This window comes from Xyrauchen texanus, chromosome 6, assembly GCF_025860055.1.
Source record: "Xyrauchen texanus isolate HMW12.3.18 chromosome 6, RBS_HiC_50CHRs, whole genome shotgun sequence".
Lineage (NCBI taxonomy): Eukaryota > Metazoa > Chordata > Actinopteri > Cypriniformes > Catostomidae > Xyrauchen > Xyrauchen texanus.
The window spans coordinates 36,514,912-36,539,108 of NC_068281.1; the positions used below are offsets into that span (position 1 = coordinate 36,514,912).

The 24,197-nt window shown below is 38.8% G+C and overlaps 1 protein-coding gene across 2 annotated transcripts; it reads right to left on the minus strand.

Moving 5' to 3' along the window:
• Nucleotides 1-2,815: 2,815 nt before the first annotated feature.
• wu:fc46h12 (uncharacterized protein LOC568958 homolog) lies at nucleotides 2,816-22,379 on the minus strand. 2 transcript variants are annotated; one of them, XM_052129152.1, is made up of 6 exons: nucleotides 22,256-22,379; nucleotides 5,769-5,885; nucleotides 4,219-4,327; nucleotides 4,011-4,130; nucleotides 3,767-3,845; nucleotides 2,816-3,613 (listed from the first exon to the last, which is right to left on the minus strand). In XM_052129152.1, exons 2-6 carry the CDS (start codon nucleotides 5,864-5,866, stop codon nucleotides 3,522-3,524), a joined length of 498 nt encoding a protein of 165 aa, XP_051985112.1. In that variant the 5' UTR covers nucleotides 5,867-5,885; nucleotides 22,256-22,379; the 3' UTR covers nucleotides 2,816-3,521. The 2 variants fall into 2 exon arrangements, with proteins under 2 accessions (XP_051985112.1, XP_051985111.1); XM_052129151.1 differs by lacking the exon at nucleotides 22,256-22,379 and having other exon boundaries at nucleotides 5,769-7,124.
• Nucleotides 22,380-24,197: the final 1,818 nt, after the last annotated feature.

Genomic DNA, 24,197 nt, shown 5'->3' on the forward strand with positions numbered 1-24,197 from the left:
CCAGATCAAAACATTTCACCAACTCTTTCTCCACAGAGATGAGCATTAAGTGGCTTAGTCTCTCATCACCCATTGTTGTCCTCAGATAAGTTTTTACTTGTTTAAGGACAGAAAAAAAAACGTTCGTTCGAAGCTGTTGTGATCGGTAGGGTCAGCACGATTTGAAATAGTTTTATTAACTCACTGTAGGCCACAGGTAGAGACTGCAACTGAATTAAATCTGACAAGATAGTGTTGTCATTTGTTGGTTTCTCATCACATTTAAAAAAAAATCCTCGCAGAGCTGGCCTGGGACTCAAGGATGACTTCATCAACATGTGCAGCGTAGCAAAGTTTTCACATGAGCTCGATTTCCATTCACCTCGGCAGATCTGTTGTTTGTAATGGCTGTTGCTATTGATGGCTTTTTACCTGCACATACATCCTTGTAATCTGCCCATGCCTTCACTGCATCTCTGTGTCGAGGCCGCTCGGTGTGTTCCCTTAACTGTGAATGCATGTTCTTCAGCAGGTAAAACCTCTCTCTATGAATGGCCGAGCTCCACTTCTTTCTCCTGGCCCAAGTGACAAACCGGCAAAATGTCGACAGGCATAGCAAAAAAACAGCATTGTCTGAAATGGAATATTCTATCCATTCATGAATTTTGTAAAGCTGTGACGAAAATCGCCTCCCATTTCGGATTGGAAAGTTTAAAAGCTGCGGTTGCCTCTGTGCTTCATTTTTAGTTTTGCTAATATCTTCCACCGTGTTGCAGCTAATGATGGCTGGTGGCATCTCTGATGTAGGATTTGTATCAGAAACTGAAGGCCCAGATGACGTTTCGCTGACACTGACAGCACTACAGTCCTCGTTTTTTTTATTTAATTTCTTCAATAAAAAAAACATCCAAGGAGGATTGAATCGTCCTGTTTCTTTTCATGTTTACTCCGTATGACTGACAGGCTAATCAAAAAGACGCGCGATTAAGTGATGCAATAGCTGCGGCTGCGCACACTCACTCCACAATTTAAAAAAATAATAATAATACTTTTGCAATAATCTAAACATATATCATACATTTATGTGTTCATTTAAAATATGCTATTGTGTTTTAGACGTTGTTAAAATAATAATAAAAATACGTTGTTGTTTTTTTCTGATCCAATCAGAGAAGTCGGCGTTAAGATCATAAGAGCAGCGCTCATCATGAGTGGTCACTTATCACGTGTTTTGCCTTCGGATTTATTATCAATGGATGAAAGGAATTTATTTATCGTAAATAAGCCCAGATTTTACAGTGGGAAACCGTGTTGAATTGCTCCAGCATCATATAATGTAAACTGCATTTATGACAAACAAAGAACTACACAGATATATAATATCAACGATTTATCAATAAATGCACGCACGTTGGTTGTCATCTGCTTTTGTTCTGACGCTGACGCTGCGGAGATAATACTGGGAGGAGCCGGTTTCGACTTTTAAAAGTGACTGACTGAGCGACGCGGGGGGGTGGAAGGGTGGAAATTTAGGGGGTTAAAAAGCCCTCCTAAAATCTTTAACGAGCATCATCATCAGCTGATGTTTTATCTAAACTCTGACTGCTAGGGTATGGCAATGGCCATACTCTGCCATACGCAAACGCCGCCCCTGCATGCTGCTGCTGCACAATGAGACACAAATACAATCCCCAAGTAGCAGATCTAGACATGTAGTGCAAGGGAGGAGGAGGGTTTCAGAGTACAAAATACTCTTGTGGCATGCAACTTAAATATTTGAAAAAGAGAGAGTAAGTTGATTGGCTTATAGACAGTGATGTAACTTGTATCTCGCAGGCCCCAGTGCAAAGAAACTGTCGGGCCCTCTCCTTGGGGGACTTGGTAATTTATCATCATCATCATTATCATCATTTTTTTTCTTTTGGTCGACCTTTTCGGGCCCCCCCTCTCACCCCGGGCCTTAGGACAGCTGCCCACCCTGCTCTCCCTCTAGTTACGCCCCTGCTTACAGATTACAAGTCTAAGGACCTATCATTTTAGGCCATAGAGTATGCATACTGACTGGCTGACAGATTATTGTTCAAAGGACTTATCAGTTTGCACCATGTAGAGTTTCATGACTGAACTTAGAATAATTCTGTGGATTCATTAAATCGTTCTCACTTTTGTTCCCATAATTTGAACAGTGTGTTTTATTGTGAATTCCCAACAAACTGGGTTTTTTCATTTAACTGAAAACAGTGCTTGTGAATGTCGCTGCCAAAATGTAAGGATAGTTTGTTGCTAGGGTGTTGCCCTGTAGTTGCTAGGTTTTCTGGGTATTTTCTAGGTGGTTGCTTACTGGCCCACATCAAAAGAGCCCACCCCCAAGTTTCCATAAATTTTTTGTCCTAGATATTGTTGGTGGGTGTTTATACAGTGGGTTATTTTCTTCAATGTAAGTCTTGATTAATTTTTCACCCATTTTTACTGAAAATGCATTTGAAAATCCACTATTTATATAATTTCCGTGACAATGCGTCTTATATTTGGAATGAAAACACCACGGCTGTGGCTCAGGTGGTAGAGCGGTTCGGACACCAAACGCAGGGTTGGTGGCCCACACGACTTCCTGGCCCACACGACTCCACATGCCGAAGTGTCCTTGGGCAAGACACTGAACCCCAAGTTTCTCCCAATGGCAGGCTAGCACATTGCATGACAGCTCTGCCGCCATTGGTGTATGAGTGTGTGTGTGAATGAGTCACAGGGTAAAGCGATTTGAATACCGTTAAGGTTAAATAGGCACTATATAAGTGCGGACCATTTATTCAGTGAGTAACTTCAGTTACTGTTTTAACTGTTTATTTTTTCCCATTTCATCTAAAATACATGTTGGTTTTGAACATTGTGATTTTGCCAACCATTAATGAATTACTACATAAAAGTAAACTATCAGTGCCTGCAGAAATACAATCTAAAATCACTCTTGGCAAATGTGTACTGAAGGAAGTTCATAGATGCTCCATGGGCTTTTCAGTAAATTATGTCAAACTATATCTAAGAACTATATCAAAGGAATAGTTCACCCAAAAATGGAAAGCCTGGCATTATTGATAACATCAAACCTCAATGACGTCACGACACAAGAACCAATGAGGATTGATGTTATTGATTTATTGCCAGATTTCATTTGGGCCCTGTTTGTAACAGTTGATCAACAATTTGATTTAACTTGATTTGATTTGAGAGTGAATAATGTGTTAAATTGCAGACTGTTCATCATACAAAGTCATCGTATGCCTTCAGAAGACTTGGAATATGACGAACAAGTTGCATGGACTATGGTCATGATCCATTTGGGTGCTTTTTTAAGCTTTAAATTAAGTCACCATCAACTGCTATTGTATGGAAACGAGTGATTGCGACATTCTTTAAAATATCTCCTTTTGTGTTCTGCAAAAAAAGGGTAAAATGGGTTTGGAACGACATGAGGATGAGTCAAAAATGACAGAATTTCATTTTTGGGTGAACTATTCCTTATCAAATGTCAACAGATGTCATCAGTAGATAGTGCAGTTGGCAGTCCAGTGCTCCAGACAAATCCATTCATTTGTGTACTCCTTATAACCGGCAACATCCACCAGCCCGCTACCTGCAAATTCACACAAAACACTTTATACAGCATAGATGGAATTGAAAAGAAAAAGCCACGTTTATAAATGCGATCATAGCGCTTTCATTCTATCTACATAGGGTCAGATGTTTCCATATGCCTTCAGATGTATCAGGAAACATTGAGTCTTACCCGCAATCAGGTTGTAGAGGGTACAGTAGTTTGTGCCATTGTCTGCCAGTATGGCCCATGTTTCAGAAAGAGAAAGTCCCTGTCGCAGTAGCAATAATGAGAGAACAATTCAGAGGGAATAGCTCTAAAACTACTCAGCAGTAATGAAAATACATAACAGATAACAATTTTTTTCTAATGTAAAAAAACAGAGTCAATACACTTTGACATTATTAAAGGAAATATTGGTAGCAGAGGTTTTTACCGTGACTCTGCAGACTGAATATGCTTCAGTGGGCACAAGCTGAAAGCTCAGATCCTCCACACGCTTCGACTGTCTCAAGGTGTGTTTGGCTGTGATGAGGAAGGGTGTGGCAGAAACCAGCTGAAGAAGACAACAGTTCATTACAAGCATAATTAAACCTCATCTCAATTATAATACCTGCTATAGCACTCAAGTGTAGATCCTTCACCTCATACAAGCATCTCTCTCCACCATTGATGCAGCCGGACACACCTCTCCAGGCCTTGATCTGATTCACCAGAGCAATAAAAACATCCCGGCATGGGATCCCAAACAGCCTAAGAATGAATAAGAGAATGCTAAATGATATCAATAATAACATGTATTAAAAGAAACACATTTCTTGTTTGGTGTTGATGAAGGGGTTCTTGACCCTTACTGGTGGGACTGTGGGGGTACATAAGACAAAAAGGTTGGGAAATTTTGCTCTGTTTCACAGTGATATAAATAAAGTTGAGTTGAAACAAAACTTACTGTCCCATGGATCTGGTGTATGACTAATGGTACAGATTCAATGACATGGAATTGCATCATGCATATCTAATGGTAAGAGCTTTTACAAAACTGTTAGTATGTAGAGGGTCATTTGTCACTGTGACTTATTTGCATGATGGACGACAGAGATGAAGTATAATGCCCTTGTGGTGCTGGTCACAAGTTTTTGATTCGTCTCGGAGGAGACATTTTCTGCAGCTTTATCAGAAGCTTGTTTTAAGAGTGTTAATGACACCATGTATTACGTTTTTTTTAATCCCACATACTAATATCAACACAAGAGCAGAGATAGTTGTAACATTTTCTTTTGTTTTGCTCCTATGTTTAGCATAAAGCTTTGACATTTTGAAATGCCTTTGGTAATTTTGTCAAATAAATAAATAAATAATAATAATAATAATAAAGTAAATTATTTTATTAATTTGATAATTTATTCTTTATAATTAATTAGACATTTTTTATGTCTTTTCAATGTTATTTTCATCATTTCTACAAGCTGTAAAATTGAAAATAAAAGCAATATCTTAGAAGACAATAACATGGAAATGTGGTATGTGGGCCCGAATGTGTTGGAAAATAGTATTTTATTTTTTAGAGGTTCTTTAGAGTTTAACTAAAAGTGCACCGATTTTACGGCTGTATATAACTGATAATTTAAAAACCGCTAAAGCTATATTATGTGTACATCATATTGTTAGAACATTTTTAAAGAAAAAGCAACAGTTTTCCAAAGTGATCATAGAACATGTTCAGAAATACATTTTGTCACATGCTTTGATATGTAGGTGTAAGGAAACACTATAATGTAAATATTAGTCAATATAAATCAACCCTTATCCACTCTTCAGTATTATCAGTTATGGCACGTGTATGCAGGGATGCCCTAGTATGTGCAAATTTCAGGTTATTGCCAATTTGTCCAGCATTTCTGCTTGAAAGGGAGCTTTCTCACACACACACACGAAATGAGGCCCATAAATTAGACAGGTTTTTTCAAGTAAAAAAAGTACGTTATTTTAGAAAGAGGTAGAGGATTGATTTACATGTGCGCATACAGTGAGTGCATTGCGCATCACAGTTCTCTCCTTAGATTTAGACAGAATCACGTACCCAATACAGAATGCGTAAAGTTCATTACACCTCTATAAGTGCAAAACACATTCCCACCATCTGACACAACTACCCAATTAAACTAGCCACATTTCCAGTCAAAGAGCATCTTACCATATGACCTTGCACTGAGCGTGGAGCGGGTCTGCAGTTGCAACCAAAGAGATGCCGAGGGTCAGCGTGAGAGTCAGCAGCCAGGTTCTTGTATGCATGTTGACCGGTGTTCTTCTTCTGTCAGTGAAGAGACAGAGATGTGCTGGGATAAGGGGCTTTATACTGGGGCTCTGATGTACATGTATAATGCAGCAGCAGAGCTCTTGTCATGTGGGGTCAGAGAGGAAGGAGTACCACAGCATTGATTAGCAAAGGCCATGTCATGTGTCTGAGGATTATATGTGTATCCTGCCCTGCTCATATATGCCTGGATGAAAATATATGCATTAAGTTCATTGATCTGGTGATTGGAAATGTGTTGTTTTTCTGTTTGAGTGCCTGTAATCTGATTAGTATTAACAATGAGTAAATTTAGTGATATGATATGCCTTTATTTATGCTATACACACAGATAAATGCCTTTTCAGACCTATGCCAAATATGTTTTAGAGGACATACTCTAACATGAGATGAAGACTCCAGCCATATCAGTGGCCACTCAAGATATGGAAGTCTAAGTTCTGCCAGGAAGACTAGCAGTAAGTTTCACATCATTCATTCAATTTAAGCATCTCATCCAATCAAAAATCCAGTCTATGCTTCATAAACTGCACAGCTTTCCCTCATCACTTCATTATAAAACATCACGTTTTCACCCTCCACCACCACAATTGTAGGTTCCATCCTGCTGTAAGGGGTAAGCTCTTCTCCCCGCTGTCATCATCTACCGGCAGGATCTGAGCGCTGAACCTTAGAACGGGGCATGCACCAAAGGAAACTGTTCTCTCACTTTATTCACATTAATTATTATATTCTCAGTCTTTCTGGAAGAAAGAAAAGACAAGTTTAGTTCCTTTAACAATTCACATGGCTCAGCTAAAAGCCTATAAAATAACAAACAATGCCAGTAATAAATGTATTAAATGTACACTATCAATTAAAACAAACATAAAAAATCCCTGTGTTAAAGAGATAGTTCACCCCAAAATTAAAATTCTCTAATTAATTACTCACGCTCATGCCATCCCAGATGTGACTTTATTTCTTCAGCTGAACACAAATGAAGATTTTTAGAAGGATATTGTAGCTCTGTAGGTCCATACAATACAAGTGAATGGTGATAAGACATTTGTAGCTCCAAAAATCACATAAAGGAAACATAAAAGTAATCCAGTGATTAAATTCACATCTTCAGAAGGGATATAATAGGTGTGGGTGAGAAACAGATCAAAATTTAAGTCCTTTTTTTTAAACTTTACATCTCAACTTTCTTTCAGCCTGTTTAGTTCTTCTTTCACATTTGAAAGTTAAAATGTAGATTTAAATTAAAAAAGAACATAAATATTGTTCTGTTTCAAAATGTTCGGATTTCTTTTCCACTTGTCCATTTGCCAGTATTTCCCAATTCCTTGGCCCTGTTTTTCCTTTCAAACTCATACTGAAAGCAGTTACAATGTCTCACTGTTTCATTAAGCACAGTCCTTTTCTTTCAACAGCATACAAGGAGGTTGATTCAGGCCTTGAAAGAATAAAACATGTCATGTTGTCTGTGCACGTGGTGAACTTAATGATTCGTTTTGATTCGCAGTCAGTCATACAAAGACATGAGACTTGGTAATCCTTAAGGGAATAGTTCACCCACAAATGAAAATTCTGTCTTAATATTACTCATCCTCATTCTAAATCCATATGGTGTTATTTTTGGAATAAAATAAAGAAATCTCCTTCACACAGCTCTTTCACATACAACAAAAGAACAAGGTTAGGATGCAGGTTGCATGGACTACTTTCAAGTTACTAAGTTCAGACATGGTCATCATGAACAGTCATGGTTTAAAAAAAATTGTTTTGCATTCAATGACAGAATATCAGAAGAATTACATCTCTATGAGATATTAATTGAAAGTTTAAGCAGTGATATTTTTGGTTTTGACAAATAGTTTCCCTCTCTTTCTTTTTTATCTATTTATTTATTGAGAGAGAGAGAGAGAGAGAGAGAGAGAGAGAGAGAGAGAGAGAGAGAGAGAGAGAGAGGAGAAAGGAGTTAGAGGCCATTCAAGGCTTGAGTAAGAAGAGTATTTAGGAGATGTGCTGCACTACTGTGAATATGTCAGTAGGTCACATAGCCTTCCTTCTTCAAGACTAGAACATTTTGTTAAAGTTAAAATTTAAAGCTTTGTGACTAACATTTTTACTCCCCAATAAAACACTTCTGATAATGACTTTGAGGTCTAGACCACAATACTTTGTGCACACATAATTGCAATAATCTAAGCAGAACAGTGCACTTTCATGAACAATAATCTTGTGATTGTTGTGGTGGAGATGTGGCTGCTCTGGTTGTAATTATTTTACCACATGAGTTACTGAGAATTTTAATTTATTTATTTAAAATGGGACAACACAACACCACTTGAAAGAGCTGCCTAGTTTCCTTTCAAGGACTTCAACTTAATCCCCAAAACAACAAACAAAACAAAAACACAAAACAAAAATGCACAAAAAAATCAAAACAAAACAAAACAAAAACAAAAACAAAAGCAGCAAAAAACAACAACAATAAAAAAAAATCAAACAAAACAAAAACACAAATCAAAAAACAACAATAAAAAAAACAAACAAAAAAACAACAATTAAAAATCAAAACATAATAAAAAAAAAACACAAAGCAAAAACATCTTTTCGATTCAGATTTGGGCCACTTTCATATGAATGGTCCAAAATCAGATACAGGTCTGATGTTTTGCAATGCGACCTCAGTCTGAAAAATCATTTTGGAATTTATATGCGACTTTCACGTCACTCTCAACATTCGTCACAATGCTGCGCTGGCGGGAGTCACTACAAAGATTTTACATACCAGTAGTTCTTTGGTCACTCTGTAAATAGACAGTTGCGAAGGTAGTCAGTGGAAGGGCAGTGAGGTGTTAGAACTCATAACTATTTGGGGTGACCCCAAATACAAGCAAAACTTCAGGGGTCGTATCGTAACCGGTCTGTGTTTGAGAGCATAGTGAACATGTTGCTCTCTTTCTCCTCATCCTCCTTATCACCTGCTCACAAATTCACTGGCTTCTGCTGTACATCATTTTATAAATGAACACGTAAATGCCGACTTCAGTGGCCTCCATGCTTACTTCTGTATGACAGCATGCTGCCATCTTTGTTTTTGTTCTTTTGCACATGCAGGTCAGTTCAGGACCATGATCTGTACAATAAATCAGAATTGAGCACTAAGGCTTGCAATGTGAACATAGCCTACTGGCTAGGATCTCTCTTTCAATGTAGTGCTATTGTTCACTAGGCAAACATTTTGAGTTTGATCAATAAAACAAAGTAATAGCAAACTTCTCCTGAACACACGGTATAATTCATGATTGTAGCACAAACAGTGTAGGGATGAGTCTTTGTTCAAATGCCTAACCCAATAAGAAAAATCAATAAAGATGTTTGCCTTAAAAACCTAAAATTCTCACCATTATCTTTACTGATCCACTTGGGTCTTTTCTCTTCAGGAAGGTAAATACACAGGAAACAGAATGGCACTCCAGACAGTGAGATGGCCACTCCTATGAGGGAGCTAATAGTGTTGCTGTACAGAGGAACAATCATAAGAAACAGACTGCATATGCAGTAGATGAATGGGAAGAACAACGTCAGCTGATATAGAAAAGACAGAATCATCAACAAACACAAAGTGTTGTATGGATCCAGTTACCATGACCGGTCTGTGCAGGTAAATGAGTCCTGGCACACACAGACCCACATTCAGCCAGTAACTGAAGCTGAAATAGTTGATGAGTTGGAACACATCCTCCACACACAAGAAGATCATTTTGACTAATGTTTTTTCCAACCTAACAGGCTTCAAGATGACATCAATCTGAAGTACTATGCAAAATTTCACCTTGATATGTGAAAAGATGATGGAAATAGAGCCAAATCTGACCCAAGCTAATAAACTGGTCTCAGATTTCTTTTTAGTTACCAAAAATGGAGAAGGTTTCAAGGATCTTAAGTGGTAGCATCAGCTTAGCGGTAGTGTCCTGGCTTAAAAAGCACAAAGTCTGAGTTCAAATCTCTGTAGTGCATGTCAAATTTGGACTTTTACTTATACCTTTAAACATGCATAGAAGAGCAATTGACAACTGTTGCACATATTTAATGTGTATTTAAATGAATGCCATGTTAACTTATGGACTTTATATGCGGCACTCTGTTGGGGAAATAATGTATTTCGAAAAAAAAGCAAGTTTTATGCGCATTCGTCCACACTATCGGCTACTCCAGTATGGTGCCATGTGCAATGGCAACCTTAGATCACTTGCTCCAAAATGACCTGACAATTAAGTTAATGCAAAGAGAAACTGCCGCCAGGAGAAGCATTTTCCTTTTTATGCAGAAATGGAATTTCAAATTATAAGCAGTAGTTTGAATAGCTCACTTGGTAGAGACACTGACTTGTGTGCAAAGGGTCAGTGGTTCAAATTCAGTTTCTGTGGTTGCTGTTCGTTTAGGATACTGCCAGAAAGACATCTTTTTAGAATTCCTCCATCAGGAAGTTTTAACCCCAACCAAGGAGGAAAGGGAACGTGGGGAATGTTAGTAAATACAATCTTTCTAAGTAGATCACAGTATGTCACGGTCTGTAGCTAATAAATTGTGTATGAGGTGGTAGGCTGGCTATGTTGCAATTGATGACCATGTGTTTAAGAGGGGGCTAGTCAACTAATCAAGAAGATAATTACTGAAGTACAGTAGCATTCCGAAACTCGGTACGTGTCATCACCATTAGGCCCTGAGGTTACCTGCAGTGTTTTGGCACACTGCCCCCTAGTGGTCAGGACTTCTAACTCTTGAATGCTTTCCTGCATGATAACTATCACGCCCAGATTCTACCTGAGCAGTTTCAGAACAGCGCCACATACTGGACAAAAATTCTAAGTAGTAGCTATTTTTAGATATTTTAAAAATAAATGTGTTTTTATGATTGAACGTTTACTTTTTTAACTCCTCATACACTGACCACCCCTGAGCCTGGAGGTTTGATTGATCCTGATATTTCCCTCAGAGATGCCTGAAAACATGTCCAATGTTTCTATGGCACTGGTCCCGGGACTTCCTTGAGGTACAATTGAGCCTAAATTGCAAAAATTTCAATATTCAGATAACACTGAACATTATCTCACCAAGTTTGAAAGAACTGCACTGGCCTGTAAGTGGTCAAGATGTGACTGGGACCTTAGGTAAGTTCCTTTATTGACAGGTAAGTCTAGAAATGCCTATGGGCACATGGTCATTGAGGAGTCCTTAGACTATGAAAAATTCAAAGTTGCCATCTTAAATAAGTATGCCATTAATCCTGAAACTTACCATCAAATGTTCAGATCACTTGAAGTCGAGCCAGATAAAACTCCAGTAGAACTTTATGTATAACATGAAAAATGGGTGCAGCCAAAGGGGAAGACTGTAGAAGCTGTGGGGGAAGTAATTATTTTAGAGCAGTATTTGAGAACGCTTTCTCCCGAATTGCAGGTATGGGTAAGAGAACGTAACCCTAGTACAGCTATCGAGGCCGCATCCCTGGCGGATGTTTTTGTAGCTGCTCGGTCCCGATCACAGGCTTGGAGTGTTGTCCAAAAGGGCTGTACAGAACTCAACATTGAGTCAATCTGACTGTAAATCTAATCACTCTAGTAAGAGCATAAGGTGGGATAGAGTCAATCCTTTGGGCCTTCAAATCAGGCTGATAATGTGCCCATTTGTTATTATTGTGGACAGGAAGACCATAAGAAGCTGATGTGTCCCAAGATACATGCAAAAATGTCACAGATATATTCAGTGCCTAAGCCAGGAGTAGATAAGGTGTTGAATCAGCCTGGAAGCCTGACAGTTCATTTAGAGGTGAATGGAAAAAATGTGACTGCATTAATGGACACAGGTAGCATGCAAACACTAGTAGAATATCAGTTAGTTCCAAAGCATAGAGGAGAATGATGGTAATGTTGTCATTAGATGTATTCATGGTGAGGAGCAAACTTACCCTACAGTTGAAGTGCAGGTAGTGGTTCAAGAGCAACCTTATGTGTTGTGAGTAGCAGTAGTGAAAAAACTGCCATATCCTGTGATTTTAGGCCAAGAGTTTCCTGTACTGTTGAATATGCTGTCTTCTAACTTTACTTCAGGAGTCACAGAAGAGGCAGGTAAACAAACTAGAACACGTAATCAGCTCTTTTATATATGCACATTATCACAATATGCAATAGCAATAAAGGATACTCAAGCCAAAGTGCTGCATAGAGTAGGTGTGTCACTGAATCGAGGACGCGTTCACCAACGAAGCGTCAATGGTGAGGTGTAGAATGTCCACCGGAACACTGCAGTGGAGCGGAGAGTGTTCTAAACTTGCAAAAATTGTACCCGCTGGCTCATGTATTTCCACGGCAACAGATTTAGAGGGCTTCTAAGACATGAAATGAATTGCTGACTTGAAGGAAGAAAATTCTGAGGAATGGTCTGCTACCATCTGTTAAACCAGACAGATTTGTGCCAAAAAGGGCGGGGCTTAAACGCCATAGCCAATCATAGAACTGCAGTTATTGTAGAAGGGTTTCAACTAGGTCGTGCAGAAGGACACACCCCATAGCGTCAGCATAGTGATGCAATGTCAAGTGAACTGAACTTTTTTTAAAGGAAAACAGATGAGTGTGGATGCAGCGTAATTGACTGGGTATATTTCATTTTTCGAAATTTGAATATTAGAATTTATACAAAATGCACATTCATATGCTGAAACGAGCATTACAATTTTGGATGTGTGCCAAGCTCTGATGATGACTTATGGACATTTTAGACTGATTGCATTCTTCGGCTAAAACAGAATGCAATAAATAAAACAGAATGCAGATGTCACGAAAGGCTGAATTTTCTTTTAAATTGACAAAATGTACACACACACATATATATATATACATATATATATATATACATATATACATATATATATATAATACATTCATGTGTATACTTACAAAAATGTATTGTTATACATTTAAATTTATATATTTCTCTACACTTGTAACCCATAAGCGACTGAAGCCTTGTCCGTGTTTAAAGACGTTGCAGGGTATTCTAAATGAATGAATTTTGTCAAGTGAAATGAACTTCAAAAGATCCTGTGCTCCCAGAGCTGAGAACACTGCATAGGAACCCTGCGGATTGGAATGCACCTAGTGTCTAAAATTGTTCACATCATTCCTGCATGAGATGCTGAAAAAACAGTGAAACATGACACAACAGTCCATCTAGCGCATGCTTTCATAGCAAAAGAAACTCAATTAGGTGGAGGTCTTTGGCGGCAACTCTAATAAGCATATAGCTGTGTAAGCATCAAGTACATACATACAATTGTATTTAATGAAAAACATTAATTAAACAGGTTTTGTGAAGCTTGAGTCTGTGGTAGTACACGTTATAGTATAGGCTACTAAGTTAACATAGAACCATCTATTGAAGTGTTTCTTTTCCAATTTAACTTTTTTACTTAAATGGGTCATATAATGCCATTTTTGTACAAGTTAATATGAATCTTTAGGGTCTAAATGAAAACTTTGTAATATATTTTTATTAAAAATTCTCATTAGTATTTTAAGAAAACACTAATTTTACCTGCTCAAAACAGCTCTGTTTTCAGCACGCCGTTTCAGAGCATATGACTTTAAATGATAATGAGCTTTGGTCACCCCGCCTCTCCGTTAGGGTTAGTGATTTGCAAAGATTAATATAAAGGTTACTAAAACGTTACACTTACTTCTTCTGGAGGTGCAGAGGGAATATAAATAGTTGGTACCGAATCTTTTTTCAGCAGCAGCTTCTTAGCAAAACCAGCTTTATACTGACCCTCGTTTATAAAGCAGTCTTGTGAAAAATGATTCGCGCAAACATGAACGCATTGACGTTGCTCGTGGGGAATATTCCCATCGTAAACAAAACTCAGCCACTGCGTCTTCAGCGGTTCAGATTTAGGAACATCAAAATGACTGCTGTGTTCGTTATTACACCGAAGACCAGAACACCACAATCGCTTAGGCGCCATTCTGCTCCAATGTATCAACAATGATGACGGACTATGATTGACAGCTCAGCTCACGAGCGAGGGCGGTCTGTGTTGAAACACTGCTGTCAATCAACAATCCTGGGAGGCGTCCGACCGTGTGACGTCACACGGTCGAACGGCTCGATTTGAGGCAGGGGAAAATATATAAGGAGATTAAAACAAAAACACTGGATGGATTTTTATCATAATAGGATGGTTGTGTACAGGCACAGCCAACACACATTTCAGTACAATCAACTTGAAAAAGTGCATGTACCATTATATGACCCCTTTAAGAGTTGAGAATGTGAAATCACTGAATATTTACTTTAAAGAATAGTTCACCCAAAAATGAAAATTCTCTCATTATTCACTTGCCCTGATGCCATCCCAGATGAGTATGACTGTCTTTCTTCTGCAGAACACAAATTCAGATTTCTAGCAAAATGTTTAAGCTCTGTACGTCCTTATAATGTAAGTAAACGGGTGCCATCAGACTGCTGGCTATTTGACGTCCAAAAGGCACATTTAGGCAGCATAAAAGTAATCCACATGACTCCAGTCAATCAATGAATGTCTTCTGAAGCAAATCGATAGGTTGGTGTAAGAAACAAATTGATCATTAAAACGTTTTTAACTTTACATCGTTGCTCACGGCCAGAAGTGGGATGCTGTTTGAAATTAACTAACTTTTGCGTGATGTTCGTTCCTCTGGTGTATACAAAGCGTGCGCTTCCGACTTCTCGCGTGAATGCGCCATCGCACTTACGTCACTGATGTGTTGACTGCTGGCAGGAAACGTAATAAAGTTTTAATTATCGATTACATTTTTTTTTTTTACACAAACCTATTTGCTTCAGAAGACCGACTGGAGACATGTGGATTACTTTTATGCTGCCTAAATATGCCTTTTGGACGTCAAATAGCCAGCAGTCTGATGGCACCCGTTTACTTACATTATAAGGACGTACAGAGCTTAAACATTTTGCTAGAAATCTGAATTTGTGTTCTGCTCAAGAAAGACACCTTGGCAAGTGAATAATGACAGAATTGTCATTTTAGGGGTAAACTAATCCTTTTCACACTTTTTTGTTAACAGCCAGATATGTTCTTTGCAATTAATAATAGCTATGAAATAGTGCTGATTTGTTATCTTGATTTGTTACACCCTCTTGTGACTGTAGGAGACAAAATTGATTTAAAAATCAGATGTCTTGTCGATTTTTCATCTTACATTAAATAATGTCTTGAATTTTGGTCATATTTCAGTGAAAAATTCAAATGTAGTGTTTTAGCCAATTTGACAGCCCTATGGTTGAACACTTACAATTTAAAAAGCCTTTCAAAGTATACTCTTTTGACTGTGAGCAAATACAAATGCGTTTGATGCGTGCACACAAAGACTGCGTTGTCAACAGATGAGGACTGTCCACGTGTTGGGAAAAACTGATGGAAAGCCCAATGGGAAAGAAACTGACAAATTGACAAGTGGAACATCTTGGTAATTTATCTTTCACCTAAATACCAAACCTGTCCACAACAGTCTTACCTGCTGAGTCACAAAAAGGGTGTGCTGTTAAAATAATTTGACCTTGTTCTCAGAGAATCAAGGAGCCATCTACAACTAGAGCTAATATGCAGCAGCCAACTGGACTAGGAACAAAAGTCTTGAAATGCTGATTATGTGCTCTAACAGACAGGTTCACAATGATGACAGCTGTAACATTATATGCAACACATTGTAAGTAGTTGTAAGTGTTCAGGCTCTCTTGCTTAACCATGCATGTAATTACAGCATGTTTCAAGCTCCTTATGACCAAAAAGCAAATAACTAAAGTTTTCAAGGGTCATGCAAAAACTTAATGAACAATATGAGGAAGTGCATGCCAAGCAGAACCACAAAGCAGTGCTCAATACTTTCTTAAGCTTGTTTTACCATCCATGTTTTCCTCAATATTTCAAATTATATATGCATGTTTTAGAATGTTTTTGTCTGTCGGATGGCCTAATCTTTTCGCCTTCTCTCGAAGATTAATTTTATGGTTTAATTTCAACAATAGAAATTAGTGGTATGTACTAGTTCTGTGAAGATGCAAATATTAAGTATGTCCTGTACTCTTAAAGAGGAAGTGATGCTTGGGTAGGAAGTAAATCAACTTTGCTTCCTGTTTGCATTCAGTACGAATACAAAATAATAATTACTTATTCTCAAGTCCAGTATCTCCATGTTTCATATTTCTTCAGAACCCAAGACAACTAAAGAAGCTGAGCTAATATATATATATATATATATATATATATATATATATATATATATATATATATATATATATTTTATTTGTATTTTTTTTTTGCATTCTTTGAAATATCTTGGTGTACCAAGTACCTGGAGTACTAGGATTAAGCAGAATATTTTTTGTTTTGCATATGAGGAAAGTGAAAGTGAAATCGGGCTGCCAAGCTCCAGAAAAAGACAAAAAGAACCAAAAAAAGCAGTCCATATGATAAAAGTTGATTTTACTCATAATCTTCCCCAACGCTGTAGCTCTCAAATCTCATTCATGCTTGTGTTAAAACAAAACACTGTTTTTTTGATTGACATCAAACCTGGTACAAAATGTCTTGTGGTGCCATGCTCGAAATAGCACAAGTCATTGGTGTAGTAGGGGCCATACGCATATGCCATATGCTTACTTTTTTCCCAGGGCGGTTTGCGTATAACAACTACTATGGATTAATATTTGTGTATACCATTGGTATACCCACTTGTTTTGTTGCTTCAGAAGTCCATAATCTACTGTTGTGCTAGTTCCATTACAACTCACTACTCTTGACTTTGTGTGCTTACACATATGGCGACACTGACGTGCGGTCTGGGAAGGCAAACTAGGCACTGCCTACCCTGCCAAAATTCAAAAATAAAATGTTTATTAAATAATATACTTGTATTTGTGTTTTTACTTTTTATTCTTGTGATTTATATATGCAATATGTGTGTTATTCCAATTGTTTAGACGTTATGATGACAAATGTAGCAGTTACGCATAATCAACTAAAACAAATGGTAGAATACGCAGTGCTTTTACGGTCCATTCATTGCAGACGACAAGCGGAAAACCCATGTTGCGCATGCGCACTTCGATCCTGTATTCTTTAACATGTACGGCAAAAAGCACAAATCTGCTGTGCCTTTTGACGTAAACATGTTATGCCCGTAATCATCTCCGTTACGTATCAGACATGGACCAATTAAAATCGAGATATTCCTGGACATTTGCGTAGCTAACGTCATTACACAACAGCTAGCGTACATGCCTAATCCCCGCCAAATTCAAAATCAAAATGACAGCACCGGCCGTAATCATGGAATTAAGAATTTTTTCCAAGCTCGATTTTAATTCCAAATATGAGTTAATTGCAAGAGGGAGGTCTACGCCAGCCTTAGATGGACTAGTACAGCAAAAGGGCCCAAAAATTATCCGATCATTTCAAACTGATTGGTATGTGGCTGTGCTAACAATCAGCGGCTGTACTGCTATCCCTGCCTGCTTTTTTCCGCCAGTCAGACTGTTTGGACTTCAGCGGGATATTGTGATTTGAACAACCTGCCCGCAGCTTTAACCAAGCATGAAAAGTCGTCAGCTCACATCCAGTGTCAAATTACACTGAAAACCTTTGGAAAATCTCGGATCGACCATGCACTTGACGAGCAAAGGAAGCTGAATATAACCTACCACAATGAAAAGGTAAAGGAAAACCGAGAGGTTTTGAAGGATCTGATAAATGCGTAACGTTCACTGTTTACGCGCTTGTGTGTGCGTGTGTGTGTGTGCGTGAGAGAGAGAACACGATATACGTCCTGATTTGTACATTTCTTGATATGCCGCGCTTGTGCGTAACGTTCACTGTTTACGCGCTTGTGTGTGTGTGTGTGTGTGTGTGTGTGTGTGTGTGAGAGAGAGAGTACACGATATACATCCTGATTTGTACATTTCTTGACATGCCGCGCTTGTGCGTAACATTCACTGTTATTACGTATTATTAGCTTAAACAATAAATCAGGTAATCTGGCTTTCATAACTCAGTGCCTAGCTTCTTTGAGACATCACCGCACGTCACTGTATGGGGAGTGTCCTTCCACACAAACTTTTTTGGCGTGAAGTTGTCCGCTATAAATGCAGGTTTGCGAACACCATTCCTCAGACTTTTTTCCTTCAAGACAGAGATTTATCTCTCATCTAGAAGCCCTGTACTGCTTCGCCGTCAACTATACAAGTCAGAGGCGGAATCCTCAAGGCAACGAGAAGACTCTCCACTCCCCTGCAGTGTTCCAGCGAACATCCCTCCACCTTGCCGCTTCGCTGGTGAACGTGCCGCTTCAGCATCCTGGAATTGTGTATCCTTATGAAGCAATTGTATATTGTATATGTGTATATATATATATATATATATATATCTAAAAGAGTCGCCTACATGTCACTTACATGTTCACGTCTTTTTAAAGATGTCAGGCCTTAATGCAGAGTTTACACTACACGATTTTAGGCCCGATATTCACTCGCAGACAGTTTTGTGGAAATCTCCAACAAAAGCCCAAAATCATAGGCAAATCGGAGCTTGCTCCAGTGAGTGACGAACGCAACGTATGAATTCTCAAAGATGTGATCTGAGAGAAGCGCCGACTCGTCGTCGATGTCAGCGTGATATCTAGAATGTTAAATATCTGGACCTGTCTGCGATTCCAAATCGCGCAAGGTGAAATGTGTTTTGACTGAATACAACTGCAGCGCTGACCTACAGCCAACGAGCAAGAAACGGGGCACTGGAAGTTCCAGTGGGAGGAGTCCTGATGAACCTGCAACAGTACATCAACTAGCATGGCTGCGGTATCAAGCAAGTCTCATTGGACCGAAGAAATGAGGAAAAATTTGTGGAACATTGGCAGAAGCACCAGATTTGATGTTTCATCTGAACTGTACCACAACTGGGTGGAGAAAGAGAAGAGTTGGAGAGAAATTGGCAATTCTCTTGGACAGATAAATAGGTAGGCAAATAGGTAGATTTTTCAGTTGGAGGTACTTTTTCATATTGTAACCAATAAAATATCTAATGTCTTTAGTTGATTAAAACCATACACATCATATTCTGAAATGCATAATCATGTGAACATATGATCATGCATTTGTTTTCGTATCTCGTATCACTTCTCGTGCGAGCAGGATGAATTTGAGGAGGACCTCGTGCCGGCACATGCCCTGTGAGCCCCTCAATCTCCATGTAATGCGTCTATGGCGATACATTATGTCTGGGACGAGTTCGGCCTCGTCTTGTTCGGTGGTTATGGCGCTGGGGATGATGTTGTCATGTCTCTCGCTGCAAAAGGCGAGAGGTCAGTGGATGATAATACTGCCCCTCCCTCCAGTGAGGGCGAGGAGTGTATACATGCAACTAATCGCTTCGCATCCTTTCAAGGGTGGTCGAAGAGCTCGATATCGATTGGTCTCCTCCAGAGGAATCTACACAATCTCACCTTGATGAATGGTGATGAGCTCGATATCGATTGGTATCCTCCAGAGGAATCTACACAATCTCACCTTGATGAAAGCGGAATTTACAGCTATTAATTCCTTGTTCTGGAGATGGACAGCGGGCTTTGGCCCATTCTAGTTCTGAGACACTTAAATCGCACGCTCCAGATGTGCCCATTCAACATGTTAACTCAGAAACAGATCTTATCACACAACTGTCCTCAAAACTGATTTGCGTCAATAGATCTGAAGGACATGTACTTCATGTACTAATTGCACTGCTACAGGTGGCTTTTTAGATTGTCGTTCGAGGGAACTGTGTATCAATTTAATGTCCTACATTCACGAAATATATCGATGCAGCACTTGCCCCATTGAAAATGAATGGTGTGTGTGTGTGTGTGTGTGTGTGTGTGTGTATTTTGAATTACCTTAACCATTGGTTATTACTAGCCAATCAGAGGCACTACTGAGCAAACACATAGACTTGCTGTGCCACATGGAAAATCTGGTCTAATTTCAAATGGTGAAAAGCACACTTTTCCCTAGCCAGTAAATCTCCTATTTACAAGTGGTACAGACCATCCTTCTGTGTCTGATTTAGTTTCATGTACATCATGGTAACTCGCCACTGTCTGGCTGCTCTAGCACCATGGACAGCGCCAGCCTTCTACCAACATGGTGTTATGCTGGGTCAAGATTTCCAAAAGAAAGTGCTGACCACAAATGCATCCAACACAGGTTGGGGCGTGATGTGTAATGGACGGCCGACTTTCGACACCTGGAAACAGGTGCGAAACGGCTATGACATGTTAACTGCCTAGAGCTACTGGCTGTCTTTCTAACTTTGAGAGCATTCCATTCTGATATACGTTTAGACAACGAAACAGTAATGGCTTATGTATATAGCCATGACATGCTGACCCACGTATGGCCAGCAAAAGTATGCGCTTCCCCCGGTGCACCTCCTTCATTCTGTCATCCAAGTAAACATGAAAACAGTTCTGTTAATTGTGCCAAAATGGCCCAATCAGCCATGGTTTCCGGAAATGATAGAGATGTTTTACAGCTTGCCATGGGAAATACAGCTGAGGAAAGATCTACTCTCTCAGGTGCAAGGCACAATCTGGCATCCCCAGCCCAAGCTGTGGAACCTCTATGTGTGGCCCCTGAACAGAGTATGCTAAACACTAGAACTGAACTCAGTAAAATGGGTCAGTGACTTACATTCACTATCAATTGACAATTCATATCTGGAGTTTGGCCCCGTTTTTTCAAAAGTCACTGTCAAACCCAGAAAAGGCTATGTGCCTAAGGATCTAACCACACCCTTCAGTGCGCAGGTGTTTCACCTTCAAGCTTTCTTCCCTCCTCCATTTAATTCAGATGAGGAACAATCCTTGCATTTGTTATGCCCCAAGCAGGCGCTACACGCATACGTTGAGTGCACCTGCCAGATCAGACTGTCTGATCAGCTCTTTAGTGTGCTATGGAGGATGCCCGAAAGGAATGTCTGTCTCCAAGCAAAGTCTCTCACTGGATCGTTGATGCCATTGCCCTGGCTTACGAATCACAGGGTAAGATATTCTCAATTGGTGTTAAAGCACACTCAACTAAAGGCATGGCTTCCTCATGGGCATGGACGAACAGTGTGTCTTTACAAGACATATGTTTTGCAGCAGGGTGGTCGTCTCAAAACACATTCACTAGGTTTTACTCGCTAGTCCTCTCTGTTTAAAGTGCTAGCTATTTCATTGCCAAACATATACTTTTGCCCCTCCTCTTAAGTACGGGCTGAGGGAATTCACCCTCATGCTGAAGCAATAGTATCAGGTCAAATGAACTAACAAAATATGCCAAACATCCTGTAAAATAAGGAATCGTCCCATAATTATGGAAAAATATTGCATTCTGTATGAAATCCATATGTGATGTCATTATAGTGTCACACACCCAAACTGCTGAGAATGTTTCACAAATCAAGAGAAATTGACCTGAAACACAACTTTTGCATGAGTTGTGTGAGATTTCAGCTGTTTTAACATGGACGGCTTCACACTGAATGCGTTTTTGGATCTGTTCGAGCTCTTTTTCAATGTTAAAGCAGTGTCTCACACAGGAGCGCCTGTATAAATGGGTCATTCCTACAATTCGGTGACATTAAGTCCCCAGTACAAGAGTGTGTAGTATTTATATTGTTTCATTTCACCCGATTACAATTTTAATAGGCTTGTTAAAAAGAATAAAAATGTTTTATAATGTTGCACACTTCAGTTAGCTTAAAAGTTATTGTTTAAAAAATTGAAAAGTGTCATTTCCCTATGTCCCAAAAACTGTATGTCAAACATCTTTGACAAAAATAAATGATTCGATTTCTGACATATTTTTGGTAATTTAGCTTGAACAGTATGACTAATACAATATTTAACAAGTCCCTGTAATGATGAAACATAAAGATACTTGTAAAAGTATGTTTTATTTTTCAAAAGTGGCAAAGCCGGAATGTCACAATTGTAGGAATGACCTATTTACGATGTGCACAGAGTTGCACTTCCGCCGCTCTCTATTAGCAGATTACGTAGTCTGCGTGTAAATTGTGACAAATTATTCGAACGGACAATACGAACGGACATAAAAATCCTGAAATGAACTAAATTTTAATTAACTTGCTCAAAAGAACCAATAAAGATTGACATTAAAATTGATCCATTAAAATGGATGTGAATGTAAAAATGGATAAAAAAAAAAATTCATTAAAATTGACATCAAAACAAGTCACCACCAACCAGTATTTCCAGGCCTATATTAAACATTTTGTACTCTACCTTTAATCATGTGAAATGGAATGCAGATGAAAAATCATACAGCTGGAGAGGAAGAGCGTACAGATGAGTTAAGCAAGTTTCCTGTGTGATGGTGATCCTGGTCAGAATGGTGAAAGTTAGCCTGTCAGACTGTAATGAGTCAACAGGATTAGCGCGGTCACAACCCCAGACCGCAGAGGCAAGTTGGCTTCTTCAGTTGCCCAGTCTAATTTTGGAGGGCTGTACTGAGCGAGAGAGAGAGAATGCCCACCCACCCCCTTGAGAGTAAAAGTACCTCAGCAAAAACCCTGTTGAATTACAGCATGACTTTGTTATCTGACATGTTCCAACACTAGTCTAGAGTTCAGTTAAAAGACGACTACCTCCCCATTATGAATGGGGTTGCTCAGGCAAGCATCACTATTACTATTGCTTATACTTCTTTTAATACTTCTTTGGATTAGTGAGTTTTCTAAATATAAGAGTTTCAATTTGTGCACTTGTTGTGCTATGGACATGAATGACACCTCAAATTATTTACCGTTGATAGGACAAACAGATAGTCCCACCTCAAGCTCACCATTGGTTGGGTTAGTGTCAAATATTTTATAGTGCCACAGAGACAGTGTTCAGTTTGAGGCAATTAACCTACGACTGTCTTCCAGTGGTCTCTGCATATTTAGCTACAATAGGACTGTATTGTAACTAGGGCTGTGTATAAATAACAATTTTCACAATCGACAAGTCGGTCAGATATTTGAACTAGTCGTGCAGCACTTCAACATGATAACTGATGGATATAAAAGCTAAATAACTAAAACATCTTATTGCACAAAATGGTCAAAGTAAGAAATAAGCAAGGCTCCAATACAGAGTGGCACAAAACCGCTTATGTGCATCATGAATGCAAAATGGCATTGGCAATGTAACCAGAGCACTTGGGAGTGTCAGGCTGATCCTAGCTGCACATTCAAAAGCACAGAACTGCAAGATAATGATGCAGATGCACAACATCTAGATCATGACATCAAGCAGTTCAAACCTTTTTACTTCAACTTAAAGGCAAAGTTCACCAAAAAATGTAAATGATCTCATTTACTCACACTCATGCCATCCCAGATGTGAATGACTTTCTTCCTTCTGCAGAACACTATCTAAGCTCTGTAGGTCCATACATTGCAAGTGAATGGTGACCAGAACTGTGTAGCTCCAAAAATCACAAAGGAAACATAAAATTAATCCATAAGATATAGTTTCAGAAGTGATATAATAGGTGTGGGTGAGAAACAGACCAACATTTAACTCCTTTTTACTCTAAATCTCCACATTCAGATGTAAAAGTGAAAATGAAGATTGAGTAAAAAAGGACTTACATTTGTATTTCAATTTCTCCAAAGCACCTCACAAAAACAGACACATTACTCACAGCAGAGGTAATCTTGTAATACATCTTGTATTGTTGATGCAGTGCTTTGCCTGAAACAGCAGCGGAGCATAAATGGACTCAATTTAAAACATTAAAAAGAGACGTCTTGCAGAAGGTTTTACTGCATTGTCTTACTTTTAAACACAGCGAGCTATAATCACGCAAAAATGCTCTCCAAGAATTTGCACCTCTCAATTAATTTGTGAATTGTCTCTCATTAAAAGCATCACCACTAAAAATCTTAATGTTATTAGTAGACCCCACCAATCAACTAATTGTTTATTGAATGACTAGTTGATCACCGTGACAAATCCCCAATCGAAACACTAAAAATGTTCTTCAGATTAACACTTAGGGTTAGGGATTTGTTAAGTACTAACAGACATGCTTTTCTTGAAAACATACGTTTTAGAAAATTCAGAGCATGACAATAAAAACTTCTTCTAGAGCCAAATTTAACACATACATGAAAAAGTAAAAGACCCCTGTACAGTTCAACAAGGAAATAGATTTCCAGGTACAGTAATACAATTTCTC

What these genes read in the sequence shown, in the direction of transcription:
- wu:fc46h12 (XM_052129152.1), bottom strand. Translation starts at nt 5,866, where the DNA reads ATGCATACAAGAACCTGGCTGCTGACTCTCACGCTGACCCTCGGCATC. An exon ending in GCTCAGTGCAAGGTCATATG is followed by an intron (nt 4,328 to 5,768) that starts GTAAGATGCTCT and finishes ATTCATTCTTAG; the next exon opens with GCTGTTTGGGATCCCATGCC. An exon ending in ATTCAGTCTGCAGAGTCACG is followed by an intron (nt 3,846 to 4,010) that starts GTAAAAACCTCT and finishes CTACTGCGACAG; the next exon opens with GGACTTTCTCTTTCTGAAAC.